Source organism: Bombina bombina, chromosome 6 (genome assembly GCF_027579735.1).
Source record: "Bombina bombina isolate aBomBom1 chromosome 6, aBomBom1.pri, whole genome shotgun sequence".
Lineage (NCBI taxonomy): Eukaryota > Metazoa > Chordata > Amphibia > Anura > Bombinatoridae > Bombina > Bombina bombina.
Window position 1 is genome coordinate 455,207,803 of NC_069504.1, and position 19,786 is coordinate 455,227,588.

At 37.7% G+C, this 19,786-nt stretch overlaps 1 protein-coding gene across 1 annotated transcript in view; it reads left to right on the plus strand.

Annotated features, from left to right (window-relative positions):
* The window catches only part of LOC128664462 (follistatin-related protein 4-like), a 1,075,469-nt gene that overhangs the window by 1,017,683 nt on the left and 38,000 nt on the right, over nucleotides 1-19,786 (plus strand). Inside the window, exon 11 of the mRNA XM_053719289.1 lies at nucleotides 10,282-10,400. Within this exon, the coding sequence (XP_053575264.1) occupies nucleotides 10,282-10,400 (119 nt within the window). The remainder of the gene's footprint in view (nucleotides 1-10,281; nucleotides 10,401-19,786) is intronic.

Sequence of the window (19,786 nt, forward strand, 5' to 3'; positions counted from 1 at the left end):
AAGGGAGAGGTCTGTAATGAGGCGTTATAACGTGAGTTGTGAGCTAATTCCGCCAAAGGCAATAACTGAGACCAGTTGGAGTGGTGATGGTCTACATAATGTCTTAGAAAAGATTCCAAGGCTTGATTTACACGCTCAGTCTGTCCGTTGGATTGAGGATGGTGTGCAGTAGAAAGTGATATGTTGATTCCGAACTGTTTACAAAAAGACCTCCAAAATTTGGAAACAAATTGGACTCCACGATCTGAGACTATGTCAGTGGGAAAACCATGTAAACGAGATATATGTAGAACAAAGAGTTCAGAAAGCCTTTGAGCTGAAGGCAAGCCTGGAAGAGGTATGAAGTGAGCAGACTTGGAGAATCGATTCACCACTACCCAAATGGTCGTATTTCCAGCAGAAACAGGAAGATCTGTAACAAAGTCCATGGATAAATGAGACCAAGGGTAATGAGGAATAGGAAGAGGGTGTAATAGACCAAACGGTCGATGAGAAGATTGTTTGTTCGAAGCACAAGAACTACAAGCAGCAATATAATCCTTAACATCCCTCCTCATAGTGGACCACCAAACATGCTGCTTCAGTTTCCACAATGTATTGGTTATTCCCGGATGACCTGCTGAAATGTTGTCATGAGCCCAACGTAGAAGCTTAAGACGTAATCCTTTGGGTACATACAGGATACCTGAAGGTAGTTTGCAAGAAGATGGTACCCGGACTTGAGCAGCATGTAAAGCCTGTACTGGAAAAGAGGATACTTGAGCCAAAACTTTGACTGGACGTAGTATAGGTTCTGAATCCAATGGAGAAGGTTCAGAAGATTGGAACTGCCTAGATAAAGCATCTGCCTTGGAATTTTTTGAACCAGGAACATAGGAAAGTACAAAATTAAACCTGGAGAAGAACAAGGCCCACCGAGCCTGACGAGGATTGAGACGTGTAGCTGTTTGGAGGTATAAAAGATTCTTGTGATCTGTCAGAATGAAAAAAGGTTGACTGGTACCCTCTAACCAATGCCTCCATTCATCCAAAGCTAATTTTATAGCCAAAAGCTCCTTATTGCCCACATCATAATTTAACTCGGCAGGATTTAATTTTTTCGAAAAGAACGCCACAGGATGTATCTTTCTGGTAGTCGGATCACGTTGGGAGAGAACAGCTCCAGCCGCTATAGAGGAAGCGTCAACCTCCAAAATAAACTGGAAATCAGGAATTGGATGACTGAGAAGAGGTGCAGAAGAAAATGCTGATTTTAGCGTTTCAAAAGCCTGTACTGCCGAAGAGGACCAGTTCTTACAATTTTGCCCTTTCTTTGTAAGAGAAGTGAGTGGAGACGTGATGTCAGCAAAGTTCTTTATAAACTTTCTATAGTAATTGGCAAAGCCAAGAAACCTCTGCAGGGATTTGAGAGTAGTTGGTCTGGGCCAGTCCTTGATAGCCGACAGTTTAGCAGGATCCATCTCAAAACCTGATTCAGAAATGATATACCCCAAAAAGGGGATGGAACTCTGATGAAAAGAGCATTTCTCCAATTTAGCGAACAGGGAATTGTCTCGTAACCTCTGAAGAACCAGTCTTACATGATGTACATGTTCCTGTAATGTTTTCGAATAGATTAGAATGTCATCGAGGTAAATGATAACAAATTGATTTAGATAATCTCTGAAGATTTCATTGACAAAGTGCTGAAATACTGCTGGTGCATTGCACAATCCAAATGTCATTACTAGATACTGGTAGTGACCAAATCTAGTGTTAAATGCCATCTTCCATTCGTCTCCTTTACGGATTCTGACCAGATTGTAGGCCCCACGGAGATCTAACTTCGAAAAAATAGAAGCACCTTGAAGACGATCGAATAATTCAGAAATGAGCGGCAGAGGATAGCTGTTTTTGACAGTAATCTGATTCAAGGCTCGATAATCAATACAGGGACGAAGACCTCCATCTTTTTTCCCAATGAAGAAAAAACCTGCACCCACAGGTGAAGAGGAAGGATGAATGAATCCTCTGGCTAAGTTGTCCTTTATGTATTCCTCAAGAAAGACGTTTTCTTGACGAGAGAGGGGATAGGTCCTTCCCTTAGGTAGAGGAGCCCCTGAATACAATTCGATAGGACAGTCAAATATCCGGTGTGGAGGTAACGTCTCAGCCTCTTTTTTAGAAAACACATCACAAAAGGCATGATAGTAATTGGGCAATGATTCAGGAACTTCCACCATAGCTACGACAGGACAGGATGGTTTAGAGGGATTTTGCAGGCAATGTTTGAAACAGGTAGTTCCCCAGGAAATAAGTTCTCCTTTAGACCATGAGAAAACTGGATCATGAAGCTGCAACCAAGGTAACCCCAGAATCAATGGTATGTGGGGAGAAGAAATGACATCAAAACGAATAATTTCAGAATGAAGTATGCCCACAGTCAAAAGAAGAGGAATGGTAGAATGTTGTATAATACCAGTACCTAGAGGCTGTCCACTGACAGTAGTTACCTTAATTAACTGTTTCTTGGCTTGAAGAGGAATCCTGAGAGAGTCAGCAAAGTTTGAATCAATGAATACTCCAGCAGCTCCAGAATCGATGAGAGCTTGAGCTCGAAACTTGGTGTTTCCAAAAGAGATAGTTACAGGAACAGAAAGTTTAGAATTGAGGGAAGACATGGGATTCTGGCTTAACTCTGTCCCTCTATCAAAAGTTAAGCCTTGGCTTTTACTGGCCGGATAGGACAGTCCTTCAGTAAATGTCCTTTGGTACCACAATACAGACATAACCAAAGAGTACGCCTTCTATGGCGTTCAGCTTCTGACAATTTAATAGCTCCTACTTCCATGGGTTCCACAGACTCAGGAGATTGGGAATTATTATTAGAAAGACTTGAGGTTCGAATAGGAGGACGAAAAGAAGATTTAACAAAGGATCTCCGATTCCTATCTCTCTCCTGAAGACGTTCAGAATGCCGGGCGTCAAGAGTAATACATAAATTGATAAGACCATCCAATGAATCAGGGAGTTCCCGAAATACAAGTTCATCCTTAAGGCATTCGCAAAGTCCTTTGCGAAAGGCTGCCCGTAAGGCTCCATGGTTCTAATCAGTTTCTGCGGCTAAAGTCCTGAATTCAATAGCATATTGAGCTACCGAAAGGGATCCCTGTCTCAGATACAACAATCCTGCCTCAGCAGCTGCAGACCTTCCAGGCTTGTCAAAAACAGAAGAAAAAATGGACACAAATAATTCCACATCCTGTAGTAACGGATCATTCTTCTCTAAAAGAGGGGACACCCAGGCTAGAGCCTTACCCTTCAAGAGAGAAATAATAAAGGTGATTTTGGAAGTAGAATTGGAAAAAACTTGAGGATTGTTTCTGAAGTGTAAACAACACTGATTAAGGAATCCACGGCATTCTTCAGGATTACCGTCATATTTATCTGGAAGTGGGATTTGGGGTATATTCTGTCCAACAGTTTGAGGTGGATTAAAGACAGCATTGGTGCTAGTAGCAGTGGCAGCAGGAGTCACCGTCGCTTGAGAAGGAGCGGAGAGGTTATGTAGCAGAGCAGTAATCTGGTCAAGCTTGGAATCCAAAGATTGCAAATGAGCAGAATGATTTCCTAGAAGTTGCCCTTGTAGAGCCACAGCCCTGGATAACTCGTCAGGGTCCAGTTTGTACTGTCAGGTAAGGAAATGTCCAGAAGAAGACCCAAATGCTAGGGCGAACTTAAACAACACCCTTGCACTCTGAGTTTAATCCAGGACATGACCCCACGACAACCTCCAAAAAACAAAGTACTCACGATATGGAGCAGGGTTAGCCTGTGCCAAAGTAATTCATGATATCAGCCAGATATACTTCTGAATAAGGAACTGGTTTCAGGAAATGTCTTCCACAGTATCAGGAGAGCAGGGATAGTCCACTTATACTCAGACAGAAGAAGGGTAAAACAGGAAACAGTTAATAATGCAGGAGTAGGTCATTTGTTATCAGGCAGTCTGAAGGTTAACACTGTGTAGAGTGTCTTTGCAGAGTATGCAACAGGTAATCAGGCAGTTTGAGGGTTAACACTGAGTAGACAGTCTTTGCAGAGATTGGAAACAGGTAAACATGAAGATTGAAGGTTTCACAGAAATAACAGTATTTGAATAGTTTGGCAGTACACAGAGTAGTCTGAATATGCAGGGTTTGCAGCAGGTAAACAGGAAGTTTGAAAGTTTCACAAAACAAACAGTACTTGCATTGTTTGGAGACAGGTAATCAGGAGGTTGAAGGTTAATCCAGCATAGTAAATCTTTGAAGAGATTGGCAACAGAAAAGCAGCAGTTAGAGAGATTCCTCAGCGAAATCCTTTCAGAAGCCACAAAGTTAACAAACTGGCACTGGAGAAACAGGAAGCCAACAATAAAAAGCCTGGTTGTGACATCATCAGGAAGGGGTGGCTCAGACACCTGTCAATCAAGCACACAGAGAGGACTGCAGAGCTTCCCAGCAGCTGAGCTTGACATTATTTAAATTTTATAGTTCAATTTTCTAAAGAATTTACATTTAGGGGCATATTTATTAAGCTCCTTCAGGCTCACCGGAAACAGAAGTTATGAAGCAGCGGTCTAAAGACCAATGCTCCATAACTTGTCCGCCTGCTCTTAGGCTGCGGACTGAAATCAACCCGGTCGTATACAATCGGTTTGATTGACACCCCCTACTAACAGCCGATTGGCCTCAAATCTGCACGGGGTGGCATTGCACCAGCAGCTTACACGAACTGCTGGTGCAATGATAAATGCCGACAGCATATGCTGTCGGCATTTACTGTATCGATGTGCGGCGGACATTATACATTACTTTGTATCATGTCCGCTCGCACAATGAGAAATATGCCCCTTAAAGGGATACTAAACCCATTTTTTTTCTTTCATGATTCAGATAGAGCATGAGATTTTAAGCACCTTTCTAATTTACTCCTATTATCATTTTTTCTTTGTTCTCATGATATCTTGATTTTCAAAAGCAGTACTGTAAACTTTAGAGCCGGACCATTTTTTGTTCAGCACCTAGGTAACACTTGCTGATTTTTGGCTAAATTTAGCAAACCAATCAGCAAGTGCTCCCCAGGTGCTGAACTAAAAATGGGCCATCTCCTAACCTTTCATTACTGCTTTTTCAAATCAAGATAACATAAGAACAAATACAAATTGATAATAGGAGTAAATTAGAAAGTTGCTTAAAATTGCATCTTCTATCTGAATCATGAAAGAAAAAAATTGGGGTTAGTATCCCTTTAATCTTGAGAGAGGAATGATGCATGTAGTCTGACTACTGGCCTGACCAGACAAGCAGGCTGATGGCATGAGAGTTAATATGAGCCAATTTGACTTATATGACCCTTAAGTAAATTTATTTACATTAAATAAAACCTAGAGCATTTTAAATATGCCAAAGAACACGTGTGTTAAAATATAGAATGCATAAGTTAAAGTCTCAGAATAGCTGAATTGACAATTATTTTATGCATTGTTTACAAACAAATACATTTCTGTTGGAAATACTGTGCATAGAGAACTTAATTGTGAACTAATTTGACAAGTTTATGATGGACCAAAATTCTACATTTGTGTGTGCTGGTGTCATTATAAAATTATATATTGCTTTAAAAATCTAGAAATTCTCGTCTGTTATACAATTGAGTGAGAACTTAAACTCTCTCATTAACATATATATGAACAATGAAAACAGAAATGTGTTATAGAGTGTATAGTGTTCTAGAACTGCTTTTGTTAAAAGATGGTTAGGTAATTACTGAAATAGAGGTCGTTTCATACTTTTACAACTATCCCGCTAAAGAACGACCATGAAATTCAGCAATGTTATTTTCTATACTACAAATCATGGATCAGTGATGTTCTTGATGGTGTAAATATGAGATGTATTTACTTTGATTACTGATGAAGAATACTTGATCTTATTTGCTGAAAGTTTACATAATTTCCAATGGTTATACACAAAAATATAAATAATAAAATGGAACTTAAAAAGCTGTAAAAAAATAGTTTCTAAAATTCACACAATCATAGATGATAAAAAGGTGGTCGTTAAATCATTGTAAATTAATGCCTAGATTTAGAGTTTTGCAGCCAAAAGGGTGCGTTAGCTACGCGTCTTTTTTTTCTAGCGCTGCTTCTAAACAACGCTGGTATTGAGAGTTCTCTGAAGGGCTGCGTTAGGCTCCAAAAAGGGAGCGTTGAGCCGAATTTACCGCCACTTCAACCCTCAATACCAGCGTTGCTTACGGTAGCGGCTAGCTGGAAAAACATGCTCATGCACGATTCCCCCATAGGAAAAAATGGGGCTGTTTGGGCTGGAAAAAACCTAACACTTGCAAAAAAGCAGCGTTCAGCTCCTAACGCAGCCCCATTGTTTCCTATGGGGAAACAGTTTCTTTAAGTCTGCACCTAACCCCTAATCTGCCGCCCCCGCTACCGCTGACACCTGCATTACACAATTAACCCCTAATCTTCCGCTCTGTACACCGCCGCAACCTACATTATACCTATGTACTCCAAATCTGCTGTCCCTAACATAGCCGACACCTATATTATATTTATTAACCCCTAATCTGCCCCCCCAACGTCGCCGCTACCTTACCTACACTTATTAACCCTTAATCTGCCGACCGGACCTCGCCGCTACTCTAATAAATGTATTAACCCCTAAACCGCCGCACTCCTGCCTCACAAACACTATAATAAATATTATTAACCCCTAATCTGCCCTCCCAAACATTGCCGCCACCTAACTTCAAGTATTATCCCCTAATCTGCCTACCAGACCTCGCCGCTACTATAATAAATATATTAACCCCTAAAGCTAAGTCTAACCCTAAACCTAACACCCCCTAAGTTAAATATAATTTTAATCTAACGAAATAAATTAAATATTATTAACTAAAGTATTCCTATTTAAAGCTAAATACTTACCTGTAAAATAAACCCTAATATAACTACAATATAACGAATAATTATATTGTAGCTATTTTAGGATTAATATTTATTTTACAGGTAACTTTGTATTTATTTTAACTAGGTACAATAGCTATTAAATAGTTATTAACTATTTAATAGCTACCTAGTTAAAATAATTACAAAATTACCTGTAAAATAAATCATAACCTAAGTTACAATTAAACCTAACACTACACCAGCAATAAATTAATTAAATAAATTACCTACAATTACCTACAATTAAATAAACTAAACTAAATTACAAAAAAAAACCCCACTAAATTACAAAAAATAAAAAAAGATTACAAGAATTTTAAGCTAATTATACCTACTCTAAGCCCCCTAATAAAATAAAAAAGCCCCCAAAATAATAAAGGTCCCTACCCTATTCTAAATTAAAAAGTAACCAGCTCTTTTACCAGCCCTTAAAAGGGCTTTTTGCGGGGCATGCCCCAAAGTAATCAGCTCTTTTGCCTGTAAAAAAAACACAATACCACCCCCCAACATTACAACCCACCACCCACATACCCCTACTCTAACCCAAACCCCCTTAAATAAACCTAACACTACCCCCTGAAGATCTCCCTACCTTGAGTCGTGTTCACCCAGCCGGGCACCGATGGACCAAAAGAGGACATCCGGAGCGGCAGAAGTCTTCATCCTATCCGGGCAGAAGAGTACATCCGGACCGGCAGACATCTTCATCCAAGCGACATCTTCTATCTTCATCCATCCGGAGTGGAGCGGAACCATCTTCTTCCAGCCAACGCAGATCCATCCTTCTTCCCCGACGCCTACTCGCCGAATGAAGGTTTCTTTAAATGACGTCATCCAAGATAACGTCCCCTGAAATCCGATTGGCTGATAGGATTCTATCAGCCAATCGGAATTAAGGTAGGAAAAATCTGATTGACTGATTGAATCAGCCAATCAGATTCAAGTTCAATCTGATTGGCTGATCCAATCAGCCAATCAGATTGATCTTGCATTCTATTGGCTGATCGGAACAGCCAATAGAATGTGAGCTCAATCTGATTGGCTGATTGGATCAGCCAATCCGATTGAACTTGAATCTGATTGGCTGATTCAATCAGCCAATCAGATTTTTCCTACCTTAATTCCGATTGGCTGATAGAATCCTATCAACCAATCGGAATTCGAGGGACGCCATCTTGGATGACATCATTTAAAGGAACCTTCATTCGGCGAGTAGGCGTCAGGGAAGAAGGATGGATCCGCGTTGGCTGGAAGAAGATGGCTCCACTCCGCTCCGGATGGATGAAGATAGAAGATGCCGCTTGGATGAAGATGTCTGCCGGTCCAGATGTCCTCTTCTGCCCGGATAGGATGAAGACTTCTGCCGCACTGGATGTCCTCTTTTGGTCCATCGGTGCCCAGCTGGGTGAACACGACTCAAGGTAAGGAGATCTTCAGGGGGTAGTGTTAGGTTTATTTAAGGGGGTTTGGGTTAGAGTAGGGTGGGTTGTAATGTTGGGGGGTGGTATTGTGTTTTTTTTTACAGGCAAAAGAGCTGATTACTTTGGGGCATAACCCGCAAAAAGCCCTTTTAAGGGCTGGTAAAAGAGCTGGTTACTTTTTAATTTAGAATAGTGTAGGGACCTTTATTATTTTGGGGGGCTTTTTTATTTTATTAGGGGGCTTAGAGTAGGTGTAATTAGCTTAAAATTCTTGTAATCTTTTTAATTTTTTGTAATTTAGTGTTTGTTTTTTTGGTAATTTAGTTTAGATTATTTAATTGTAGGTAATTGTAGGTAATTTATTTAATTAATTTATTGCTAGTGTAGTGTTAGGTTTAATTGTAACTTAGGTTATGATTTATTTTACAGGTAATTTTGTAATTATTTTAACTAGGTAGCTATTAAATAGTTAATAACTATTTAATAGCTATTGTACCTAGTTAAAATAAATACAAAGTTGCCTGTAAAATAAAAATAAACCCTAAAATAGCTACAATATAATTATTCGTTATATTGTAGCTATATTAGGTTTTATTTTACAGGTAAGTATTTAGCTTTAAATAGGAATACTTTAGTTAATAATATTTTATTTATTTTGTTAGATTAAAATTATATTTAATTTAGGGGGGTGTTAGGGTTAGACTTAGCTTTAGGGGTTAATACATTTATTAGAGTAGCAGCGAGGTCCGGTCGGCAGATTAGGGGTTAATACTTTAAGTCAAGTGGCGGCGATGTTAGGGAGGGCAGATTAGGGGTTAATACTATTTATTATAGGGTTTGAGAGGCGGGAGTGCGTCGGTTTAGGGGTTAATACATTTATTAGAGTAGCGGCGAGGTCCGGTCGGCAGATTAGGGGTTAATAAGTGTAGTTAGGTAGCGGCGACGTTGGGGGGGGCAGATTAGGGGTTAATAAATATTATGTAGATGTCGGCGATGTTAGGGGCAGCAGATTAGGGGTTCATAGGGTTTATGTAGGTGACGGCGGTGTGCGGTCGGCAGATTAGGGTTTAAAATTTTTTATTATAGTGGCGGCGATGTGGGGGGACCTCGGTTTAGGGGTACATAGGTAGTTTATGGGTGTTAGTGTACTTTGGAGCACAGTAGTTAAGAGCTTTATAAACCGGCGTTAGCCCAGAAAGCTCTTAACTACTGACTTTTTTCTGCGGCTGGAGTCTTGTCGGTAGAGGGTCTACTGCTCACTTCAGCCAAGAATCTAAATTCCGGCGTTAGGAAGATCCCATTGAAAAGATAGGATACGCAATTGACGTAAGGGGATCTGCGGTATGGAAAAGTCACAGCTTGAAAGTGAGCATTAGACCCTTTCCTGGCTGACTCTAAATACCAGCGGGTAGCCAAAAGCAGCCTTAGGACCCCTTAACACTGCTTTTGACGGCTACCGCAGAACTATAAATCTAGGCAAAAGTTTGTAAAACACACATATAGTTTTTTTTTTTCTTATACCTACAAAGATTTGCTAGTTTTTTTGTTTTTTTTCCTTTGGACAAAGCCATTCCAGAAACAACTTCCATGTTCCTGAAACATTGTAATACTAATTGACATTAGCAATTAAAGATTTTGTTCTTGAATATACTTTCTTTCTGTCTCTATCTGTCTTTACCTCTCTTTCTAAACGTGTTTCCTCTCAAGGAGTTTTCACTTTACCTTTTTCACCATAAAGTTCTAAATGCCTTTATGTAATTTCCATTGTGTCAACAAAATAAATCTCATGACTTTATGGCATTTTATTGAGTTCATTGAGTGAAGAAAGGAGGACCTAGAATTCTAAATCTTTTCCTTTTGATTTCCCTGCAGGCCTGAGTGTGGGGAATATGTTTTATGTTTTTTCTGATGATGGAATCACAATAATTCAGCCAAGGGAATGTGAGATACGAAGACAAATAAAGCCCAGTGAGAGGATTCTTGCAAGTTATGTAAGTTTTAAATTAATAGGTTTAGTTCATATAATGTATGTTTATTGTTAATTTCTCATTTAAAAAAAATGTTTAGATTTGGAGTATAATTTTTTAGTAAAAAATAAACAAAAAACAATCATTTCAAATCATATACACAAAGGTTAGAAATTTTGAAATGTAAACTGCAACCTCCATTGATTGTATTATATATAACATTATCAATAACATCACTTCATATGTGGCCATACATTATTTAATTAACCCTCTAATTATCTCACTAGTATAAACAATATTAAATAAATCTAAATCCCATTATCACATATACTTTAAAATTACCTTAGTAATACATTTTGAATTAAAAAGCATCATGGCAAATATTAAATACTGGTGTCAATTAGATAAACTCTTAGCTCTTAAAACCTGTCCAGTTACTTGCATCCAGTACACATCACCCATATAGAGTCACATGCGTTTGTGAAGTTACAGAGGAGTGATCATTGTAAAGGTGAGATCATGTTTGAAATTCATTGAAAAGCTCTTCACCTATCTATTCCATCATTTCATCAGTGGGTGTTCGTGCCATGAAATATATAGTTGCCTAAGGTGCCCGATACAAGATATCTCACACTTCAAATACAAAGCACTAGTAATATGTAAAAACAATAATTACAATTGCTGTATTTCAGCAACCCGATTGCAAAAAGGTTGAAGTGAATGTCTGTAATCTTAAAATATTGACGTCTGTTTTGTTATCGTAAATTAGTATAACTTGGTAGAGTGAAAGGTGGTGCCCAGGGTCAAAGGGTTGGCCATATGTGTTCCTGGGCCTTCTAGAAGTGTGGTCAGGATTTTTCAGCTACACCTAGGACCTGCATGAGGAAGTACCTTGTCATGAGAACATCTATAACTATTGATATATTGATATATGTCTTTTTGTTTAACTGTTTTCCTTTTTTGCATATGTTAGAATGGACTGTTTTATAGAGGGAGTTTTTTTTCCCATTTGAATCCTCTTGTTCTCCTAAGGTTTTGAAAGTTTATTTGTGATACCAGTATCCTTCAGATATGAACTTGTTATATGCACAAATCTGTGAATGATTTTGAGATAGATGCTGCTCTGTTGATAAAAATGGAGAGTGACTCAACTCTTGGATGTCATGACACCTTGGTACAAATCTTTACGATTTCCACAATTTTCAAGTTGTGCTGTTGCAGTGTTTTTTTCCATGAGGTATTAGTTTCACAAATGTATGCAATCCACTTAATGTTATACCTATTCATCTCCCCACCCAATGCACAGATCTAATGCTATAACAACTAAACACAATTCCCACTTCCTCTGCTATACCTGCTATATGCACTGTAGGAACCTTTTTTATCCAACACATTCCAACTACAAGATCGCTTTTATAGCCCTCGTTTTTAGTAGAAGTGATGTGTGCCCTAGGGTGTAGCAAGGCAGCATCTGTCACACACATTTATCATTACACAAGTATTTACATGTGCAGCTACTCCCCTTCTATTGTATAATTGAATGATTATAAATTATCTCTGCGCAGACTACTGTTTCCTAACTTATGCAGACTACATTACAAGAGCTACAAAGCTATATCTGCAACTTCAAATATGGAGCCCACTGCATTGACCAAATGTATAAAACCTCCCATACCATATGAATTTTACATTTCAGATCACTAAAAAAGCAGGACCTTCTACTCTGATCCTCTTCCACACCTGGACCCTCCCCTCACCACTGTCAATGGCTATTCTAGTCTAATCAGTCATTGAGCAATCAGTCATTTAAAGACACTAACATAGGGCTCCATGTACTAAGCAGTCAGCGAGCTACCCGCAACAAATCTCGCGTCAAAACTCGCAAACTGATATGTACAAAGTCGTCAACTATGTTCAAACTCGCATCTTTAAAATTGCGAGCGTAGTTATCCGCCAAACCTCGCTACCTCTCCATTTTTCACTGTAATTAGACACATTTGACCACCAACTCGCCAAAAACGAATGTACTAAAAAATCTATTTGTCCGCTCGCTACAATTTCCGCTCCCACCTCGTTATTTTTGCCTCGCCACCTTTTAGGTGGCGGGCAAGGTACAAAACAATAGGAAAGTCAATCTAGACGCCAGTCTAGACATATATAAAAAGCAGTAATATCAGCATTGTACAGCATAACTGGCGTCTAATTTGTCTCTCATTTCCATGTACATAAATTGCGCCAAATTTGTCGACTGTAATTAAAGAGTAATCTATATTTTAAATTTGTATTGTATAGTTGTCAATCTTTATAATTATTTTTATATTAATATTTATATATTATCAGATCCAGATGAAGCCATATCCAAATTGTAAATAAATATTACAAAAATAACGCTCTGTTATCACTCTTCAAAAAATTTTGAACAATAATAAAGTTGTTTAGATAAGTTGAACTTTTATAGGAGCAAAATTCTATTCCCGCGACTACTATGATGTTCGTGACACCTTGCATGTCACGTGTTAATAATTGGCCAGACAATTCAACTGAAAGTTAAGTACATCAGCTTAGTCGCGGCGAGCGAGGTGTCAAATTTATCAATAATCCGCCACTGCTCGCGGCGGGCTAGACTTGTCTATTTATTGGGGGATTATTAGTACATAGTGACAGCGGACACCATTTCGCCCGCGGCGAGTAACGGCGAGTTTATCCGCGTCTAAAATGACGGATGAATTGATGGCTTAGTACATGTAGCCCATAGACTGCTTTTTAATGTCAAAATCATAATAAGTAACTTTAACTTAAACTTTATTTCTATACAAAAATATTTTAGTGTTCAAATAGTGATCTTTTCATATACATTATAGAAATGTTAAGATAAATCAGTGTTCAGATCCCTGGATAAAATAAAGGGGGAAGCCCTTTTCTAATTATTGTATAATAATATCTATTTTACTTTCATTAAAGTTAAGAACAAGGGCTAAAAAAAGTTTAAAATATATTAAATCATCTTCTCCCTGATATGCAGAACAGCCAGAAACCACCTCAGTGAATATTTTTACTTGATGGACATTAATTTAACTTCCTCAATAGAGCTGGTTCAAGACATTTTGGTATCTGGGTCAAAGAATGCAATGATATCACCAACTGCCACACCAATCTAAATCCAACCATAGTCCGCAGTTTTTAAAGATTAAGGTTCAGCAGACTTAAGGAAAATAAAATGTGCATTCTTAAAACTATTTGAAGTATTTTACAGAAGTGATGAGACTTCTTAGATCATCTCACCAGAGTGGAGAGGTTTACATCATTGGCGATATGTGCCATCCATTCCAAATGCCATCTGGGTTCTGTGGTCCAATTAAAGGGATGGCGTTATCACCAAAACATTAGAAAGGAAATTTAGCAACAACTTACTCATATGTTTGTATATAAAAAGTAAAAAGATAGACCCAAATAAAAATAAATATACAAATATACAAGATAAATAAAAATAAAATAAAAAAAAAAGTAAATAGAAACCGAGAATCTTAATTAAAATCTAGTTATCTTTTTAGTTATGCTACTTGACATGCCTTTTTAGGGTTAAATCATTTAAATCTGAGCAATTATCATTTTAATTTGATTTCTGGACCCTTATAATACATCTTATAGCTTTATCACAACTCTTGAATACCTCCATAGCTTGGTAATGTTTTCAGATTTATAATGTTGTTATGACTCTAGAAATATAGATATACAGTATACCATTTGGTTTGCAGAAGATTATTTACAATGAATCTCTCTAAGCAAATTACATTTCCAGAAATGTATTTATTCTTCAACAATACACTCCCATTTAAACATCTCGTTTATTTTTTGTTATTTTGTGATTTCTTTATCCCATATTTCAAGCCAAGAGGTATTCATTAACATGAAAACAAAATAGTTTTGTCTCAGCTTAAATTAAACTTCTATGATTCAGATAAACAATGTTTTTTTTTAAGAGACTTTTCAGGTGTTCTTATAATATTGCAGTTGCCTTGTTCTCTTAGTATATTTAGTTTAAAAGCATAACTAGGCCCATGATCTGCAATGCACTAGCGGGAGCTAGCTGGTGATTTGTGGCTTCACATACTGTGTATGCCTCTTGTTATTGGCTCTATATATGTGCTTAGCTAGCTCCCAGCAGTGCATTGCTGTTATGGTGCTAATTTTCAAGGTAAATTAAACACCTTGTAATTATAGGACATTGCTGTTGTTTTGCAGTAGAATAATGTATCAGCCAAGTCTTAATGGTTTAAAAACAAATTAGCATCCTTTTAACTGCAATTATTTTTAAAAAGCAAAACTCCACCCACAATTTAAAGGAGCCAATATGGGCTTTAGTCCACAGGCAAAAAATCTAGTTAAGGTCATAATAGGCATTGCATCAGCCAAAATCAATTAAGGAAAAATATGCAGCATGGTTGACCATGATAAGTCAGTTTTTTGTTCTTAGATTTTGAAATCGCTTAGTTTTCAGAGCTAAATTACATGAAAATGGGCAGAATAAACAGATTAATGCAAGTAATAGTACAATAACAAAATGTAACAAATATGAGCATTTTCTTTTCTTTTCTTTTTTTCACTTTGTCACTTTAATGTTTATAAAATCTATGCCAGAAATAAAAAGGATTGTTTCACATAGTAATGCAAATAAAAGAAAAGAGATGCAATGGACTAAATAGTTCTCCTGTTTTTCTTTTTGTATTTATACTTTAGTAGCCTGTTTTATTTGTACGTAGAACACTTTATACAATGTTTTCAATTAAATTAGAAATCTACTCATTGTGTTTTAGATAGGGGAATACATTACAATTCAGAGTAACCTCCTGCATGCAGCATTATATTCACAGATAGGAATCTATCCACTAGTAGCACTCAAACGATATCAAATATATATATTCTTGTAAATATCCATCACCAACAGATATGGCAATTTTATTCAGGTACTGATAAAATCATCTGTTTAATCAAAACATTCTCCTTGGGTTATTATTGCACATATATTATTTGGATACAAAGGAAGAACTCTTACATTGCAAAATATATTTGAAATTTTAAGGCATTTAACAATTCAGTACATCTGACTAGATTTAAAAATATTTCAATAATAAACATGTGTGGCCTGTCCAAAAAAAATCATTTTATCTCTTAAATATATTTAAAATCTAATAAAAAGATGTCTTTAAAGTACTTTCATTTGGTTTTACATATGGTTTAATATATAACTGCCCTGCTAATTGTTCACACTGTTATAGACAAATATATTTAACCAAATTATTGTAATGCTTTAAATAATCATTAAACCATTTTAAATATAAAACTGTCTTAACTGGGAAATGTGTATGTATATATGTATGTATATATATAAGTGGTTTCAGTAGTACATTTGTACTTTGAAGCTAAATGTAACTATGGGCCAGATTACAAATGTTCCACTTTGTAATATCCCACTCCCACCAACTGTAAAGCCCCAAAACTGCCTAGTGCAGTTTTTTTTATTAAAAAACAAACCTCTAGATTATAATTTTTTTTTATCAAAAACTGTAATGCCCTCTATTTTGAGGGCATTTGGGGCACTTTTAGAAAATTAACCAGAGATTGATCTCTGGTTAATTTTCTTAGCGCTAATTGCTACCGCAAGCTTGTGGTAGCAATAAACAGCCACTTGAAATTTTATCATTTGCAGGAGCATGATAATTTAGAGCTCCAATTGTAATCTAACCCTATGGGGCCGATTTAACAAAGTGTGAGCAGTCATGGTCCGCTGTAGCAGATCATTTCCGCCGCACATCGATAAATGCTGACAGCATTTATCGATGTGAACTGCTTGTGCAATGCTGCCCCTGCAGATTTGCGGCCAATCGGCCGCTAGCAAGTGATGTCAATCAACCCGATTGTATGCGATTGGGTGGATTGATGTCCGCCTCCTCAGAAGAGACGTACGTGTTAAGGAGCAGTGGTCTTAAGACTGCTGCTTCTTAACGCCTGTTTCCGGTGAGACTGAAGGCTCGCGCAAAAACAGTTACATTCAGGGCCATTTGTCCCTTGATAAATCGACCCCTAGGTGTTTAATTCTTTGCAGGAGTTAAAGGCATAGTTATATGCATGCAACATAAAAAAACAAAATGCTCTAATATTTTACTTTCCTTTTCCCCTTTATGCCCCTTTTATTTTTAAATATTTACGGCTAGATTACAAGTGGAGCACACACAGTTACAAGCAAGCGATAAAAGTTTTATTGCAGGTGTTTGCACGCAATGTTTTTTTCACTCGTATTACAAGTTGAAAGTAAACACGATCGATTGAGCACAATTAAAGTTAACACACATCAGGATAGTGCGACCTCAGAGCTGTAGATAACTTTTTCGCTAAACAAAAAAGTGCAACAAGACACATCAAAAATACATTGCAAAGTACAGTTACACTCATAATAACACCATCTAATAAACAAGGTAAAATGCACAAAAAAGTTATAAGGACTCAAAGATATGACGTCTGGCATGCAAAGGGCTTTAACATATAGCTACATACATATACATGTCTACATATGTATATGTGTGTACATATGGATTTATGAATTTATATATGTACAGTATCTCACAAAAGTGAGTACACCCTTCACATTTTTCTAAATATTTTATCATTTTTTATCTTTTCATGTGACAACACTGAAGAAATGACACTATGTTACAATGTAAAGTAGTGAGTGTACAGCCTGTATAACAGTGTAAATTTCCTGTCCCATCAAAATAACTCCACACACAGCCATTAATGTCTAAACCATTGGCAACAAAAGTGAGTGCACCACTAAGTGGAAATGTCCAAATCGGGCCCAATTAGCCATTTTCCCTCCCTGGTGTCATGTGACTTGTTAGTGTTACAAGGTCTCATGTGTGAATGGGGGGAGCAGGTGTGTTAAATTTGGTGTTCTCGCTCTCACACTCTCTTATACTGGTCAGTTCAACATGGCACCTCATGGCAAAGAACTCTCTGAGGATCTGAAAAAAAGAATTGTTGCTCTACATAAAGATGGCCTAGGCTATAAGAATATTGCCAAGATTCTGAAACTGAGCAGCAACACGGTGGGCAAGACCATACAGCAGTTTCACAGGACAGGTTCCACTCAAAACAGGCCTTGCCATGGTCAACCAAAGAAGTTGAGTGCACGTGCTCAGCATCATATCCAGAGGTTGTCTTTGGGAAATAGACGAATTAGTGTTGCCAGCATTGCTGCAGAGGTTGAAGGGGTGGAGGCTCAGCCTGTTAGTGCTCAGACCATACGCCACACACTGCATCAAATTGGTCTGCATGGCTGTCGTCCCAGAAGGAAGCCTCTTGTAAAGATGATGCACAAGAAAGCCCGCAAACTGTTTACTGAAGACAAGCAGACTAAGGACATGGATTACTGGAACCATGTCCTGTGGTCCGATGAGATCAAGATAAACTTATTTGGTTCAGATGGTGTCAAGCGTGTGTGGTGGCAACCAGGTAAGGAGTACAAAGGCAAGTGTATCTTGCCTACTGTCAAGCATGGTGGTGAGAGTGTCATGGTCTGGGCCTGCATGAGTGCTGCCGGCACTGGGGAGCTACAGTTCATTGAGGGAACACTGAATGCCAACATGTACTGTCACATACTGAAGCATAGCATGATCCCCTCCATTTGGAGACTGGGCTGCAGGGCAGTAATCCAACATGATAACGACCCCAAACACACCTCCAAGACAACCACTGCCTTGCTAAAGAAGCTGAAAGTAAAGGTGATGGACTGGTCAAGCATGTTGTCCATCTTTGTGGCATCATGGAGGAGTGGAAGAGGACTCCAGTGGCAACCTGCAAAGCTTTGGTGAACTCCATGCCCAAGAGGGTTAAAGCAGTGCTGGAAAATAATGGTGACCAAACAAAATATTGTCACTTTGGGCCCAATTCGGACATTTCCACTTAGGGGTGTACAGGTGGCCCTCGGTTTATGACGGTTCAATTTGTGCCGTTTCAGAATAACGCCTTTTTTTCAGTCATGTGTCTGCTATTGAAAAGCATTGACTGCTACTGAAAGCATTAGCACATGCATACATTAAAATAGCCAGTAGGTGGAGCTGTCCGCTTGTGTTGCAGAAAACACATGCAAAGAAAAGCAAGCCAGACGTGATCAATGGATCAGCTTTCAAAGGAACAAGATTTAGCAGCCACTTCCCTTAGCTGCAGAAAAATGCAAGTAAAAAAACGTTTTTCTTCATTAAACTTAGTTTGATGATGATACAGTCTGTTGTGTGATTATTTTGTTTTTGTTCATTAAACTTAGATTGATGATGATACAGTCTGTGTTTGAGTGATAATTTTATTAGGTGCAGTTTAGCAAATGTTTTTGTTTATTAAACTTAGTTTGATAATGATACAATCTATATTAATAGGTTTATAATGCTGTTTAGCATTTAAAGTCTTCATTTCAAAGCTTTAAAAATAATGTATTAGGTGTTACTTATGTCAATTTTGAGAGGGGCCTGGAACCTAACTCCCTCACTTCCCATTGACTTACATTATAAACTGGGTTTCAATTTACAACGGTTTCGATTTACAACCATTCCTTCTGGAACCTAACCCGGCGTAAACTGAGGGCTACCTGTACTCACTTTTGTTGCCAATGGTTTAGACATTAATGGCTGTGTGTTGAGTTATTTTGAGGGGACAGCAAGTTTACACTGTTATACAGGCTGTACACTCACTACTTTACATTGTAGAAAAGTGTCATTTCTTCTGTGTTGTCACATGAAAAGATATAATACAATATTTACAAAAATGTGAGGGGTGTACTCACTTTTGTGAGATACTGTATATATGTATTTACGGATATATAAATACATATAAACACAGAAATACATATGTATGTATATATATATATATATATATATATATATATACTGTATATATATATATATATATATATATAAAAGTGCATTGGAGCCCTTTGCAGTTAAAGGGACAGTCAAGTCAACATTAAACTTTCATGATTTAGATAGGACAGGCAATTTTAAACAATGTTCTAATTTACTGTTATCATCAAATTTGCTTTATTTCTTTGTATTCTTTATTGAAATCTAAAGTAAGCTAGGCTAATAAACTGATTTCTAAGCCGTTGAAGACTGCCTCTTATCTGAATGCATTGTGACAGTTTTTCTTTCACAGCTAGACAGTGCTAGCTTATGTGTAGACAGTGCTAGTTTGTGTGTGTCTTATAGATAACATTGTGCTCACTCCTGTGAAGTGAGCACTGATTTGCTAAAATGCAAGTCTGTCAAAAGAATTCAGAAAAAGGGGCAGTCTGCATAGGCTTAGATACAAGGTAATCACAGAGGTAAAAAGTGTACAGTTGCAAGAAAAAGTATGTGAACCCT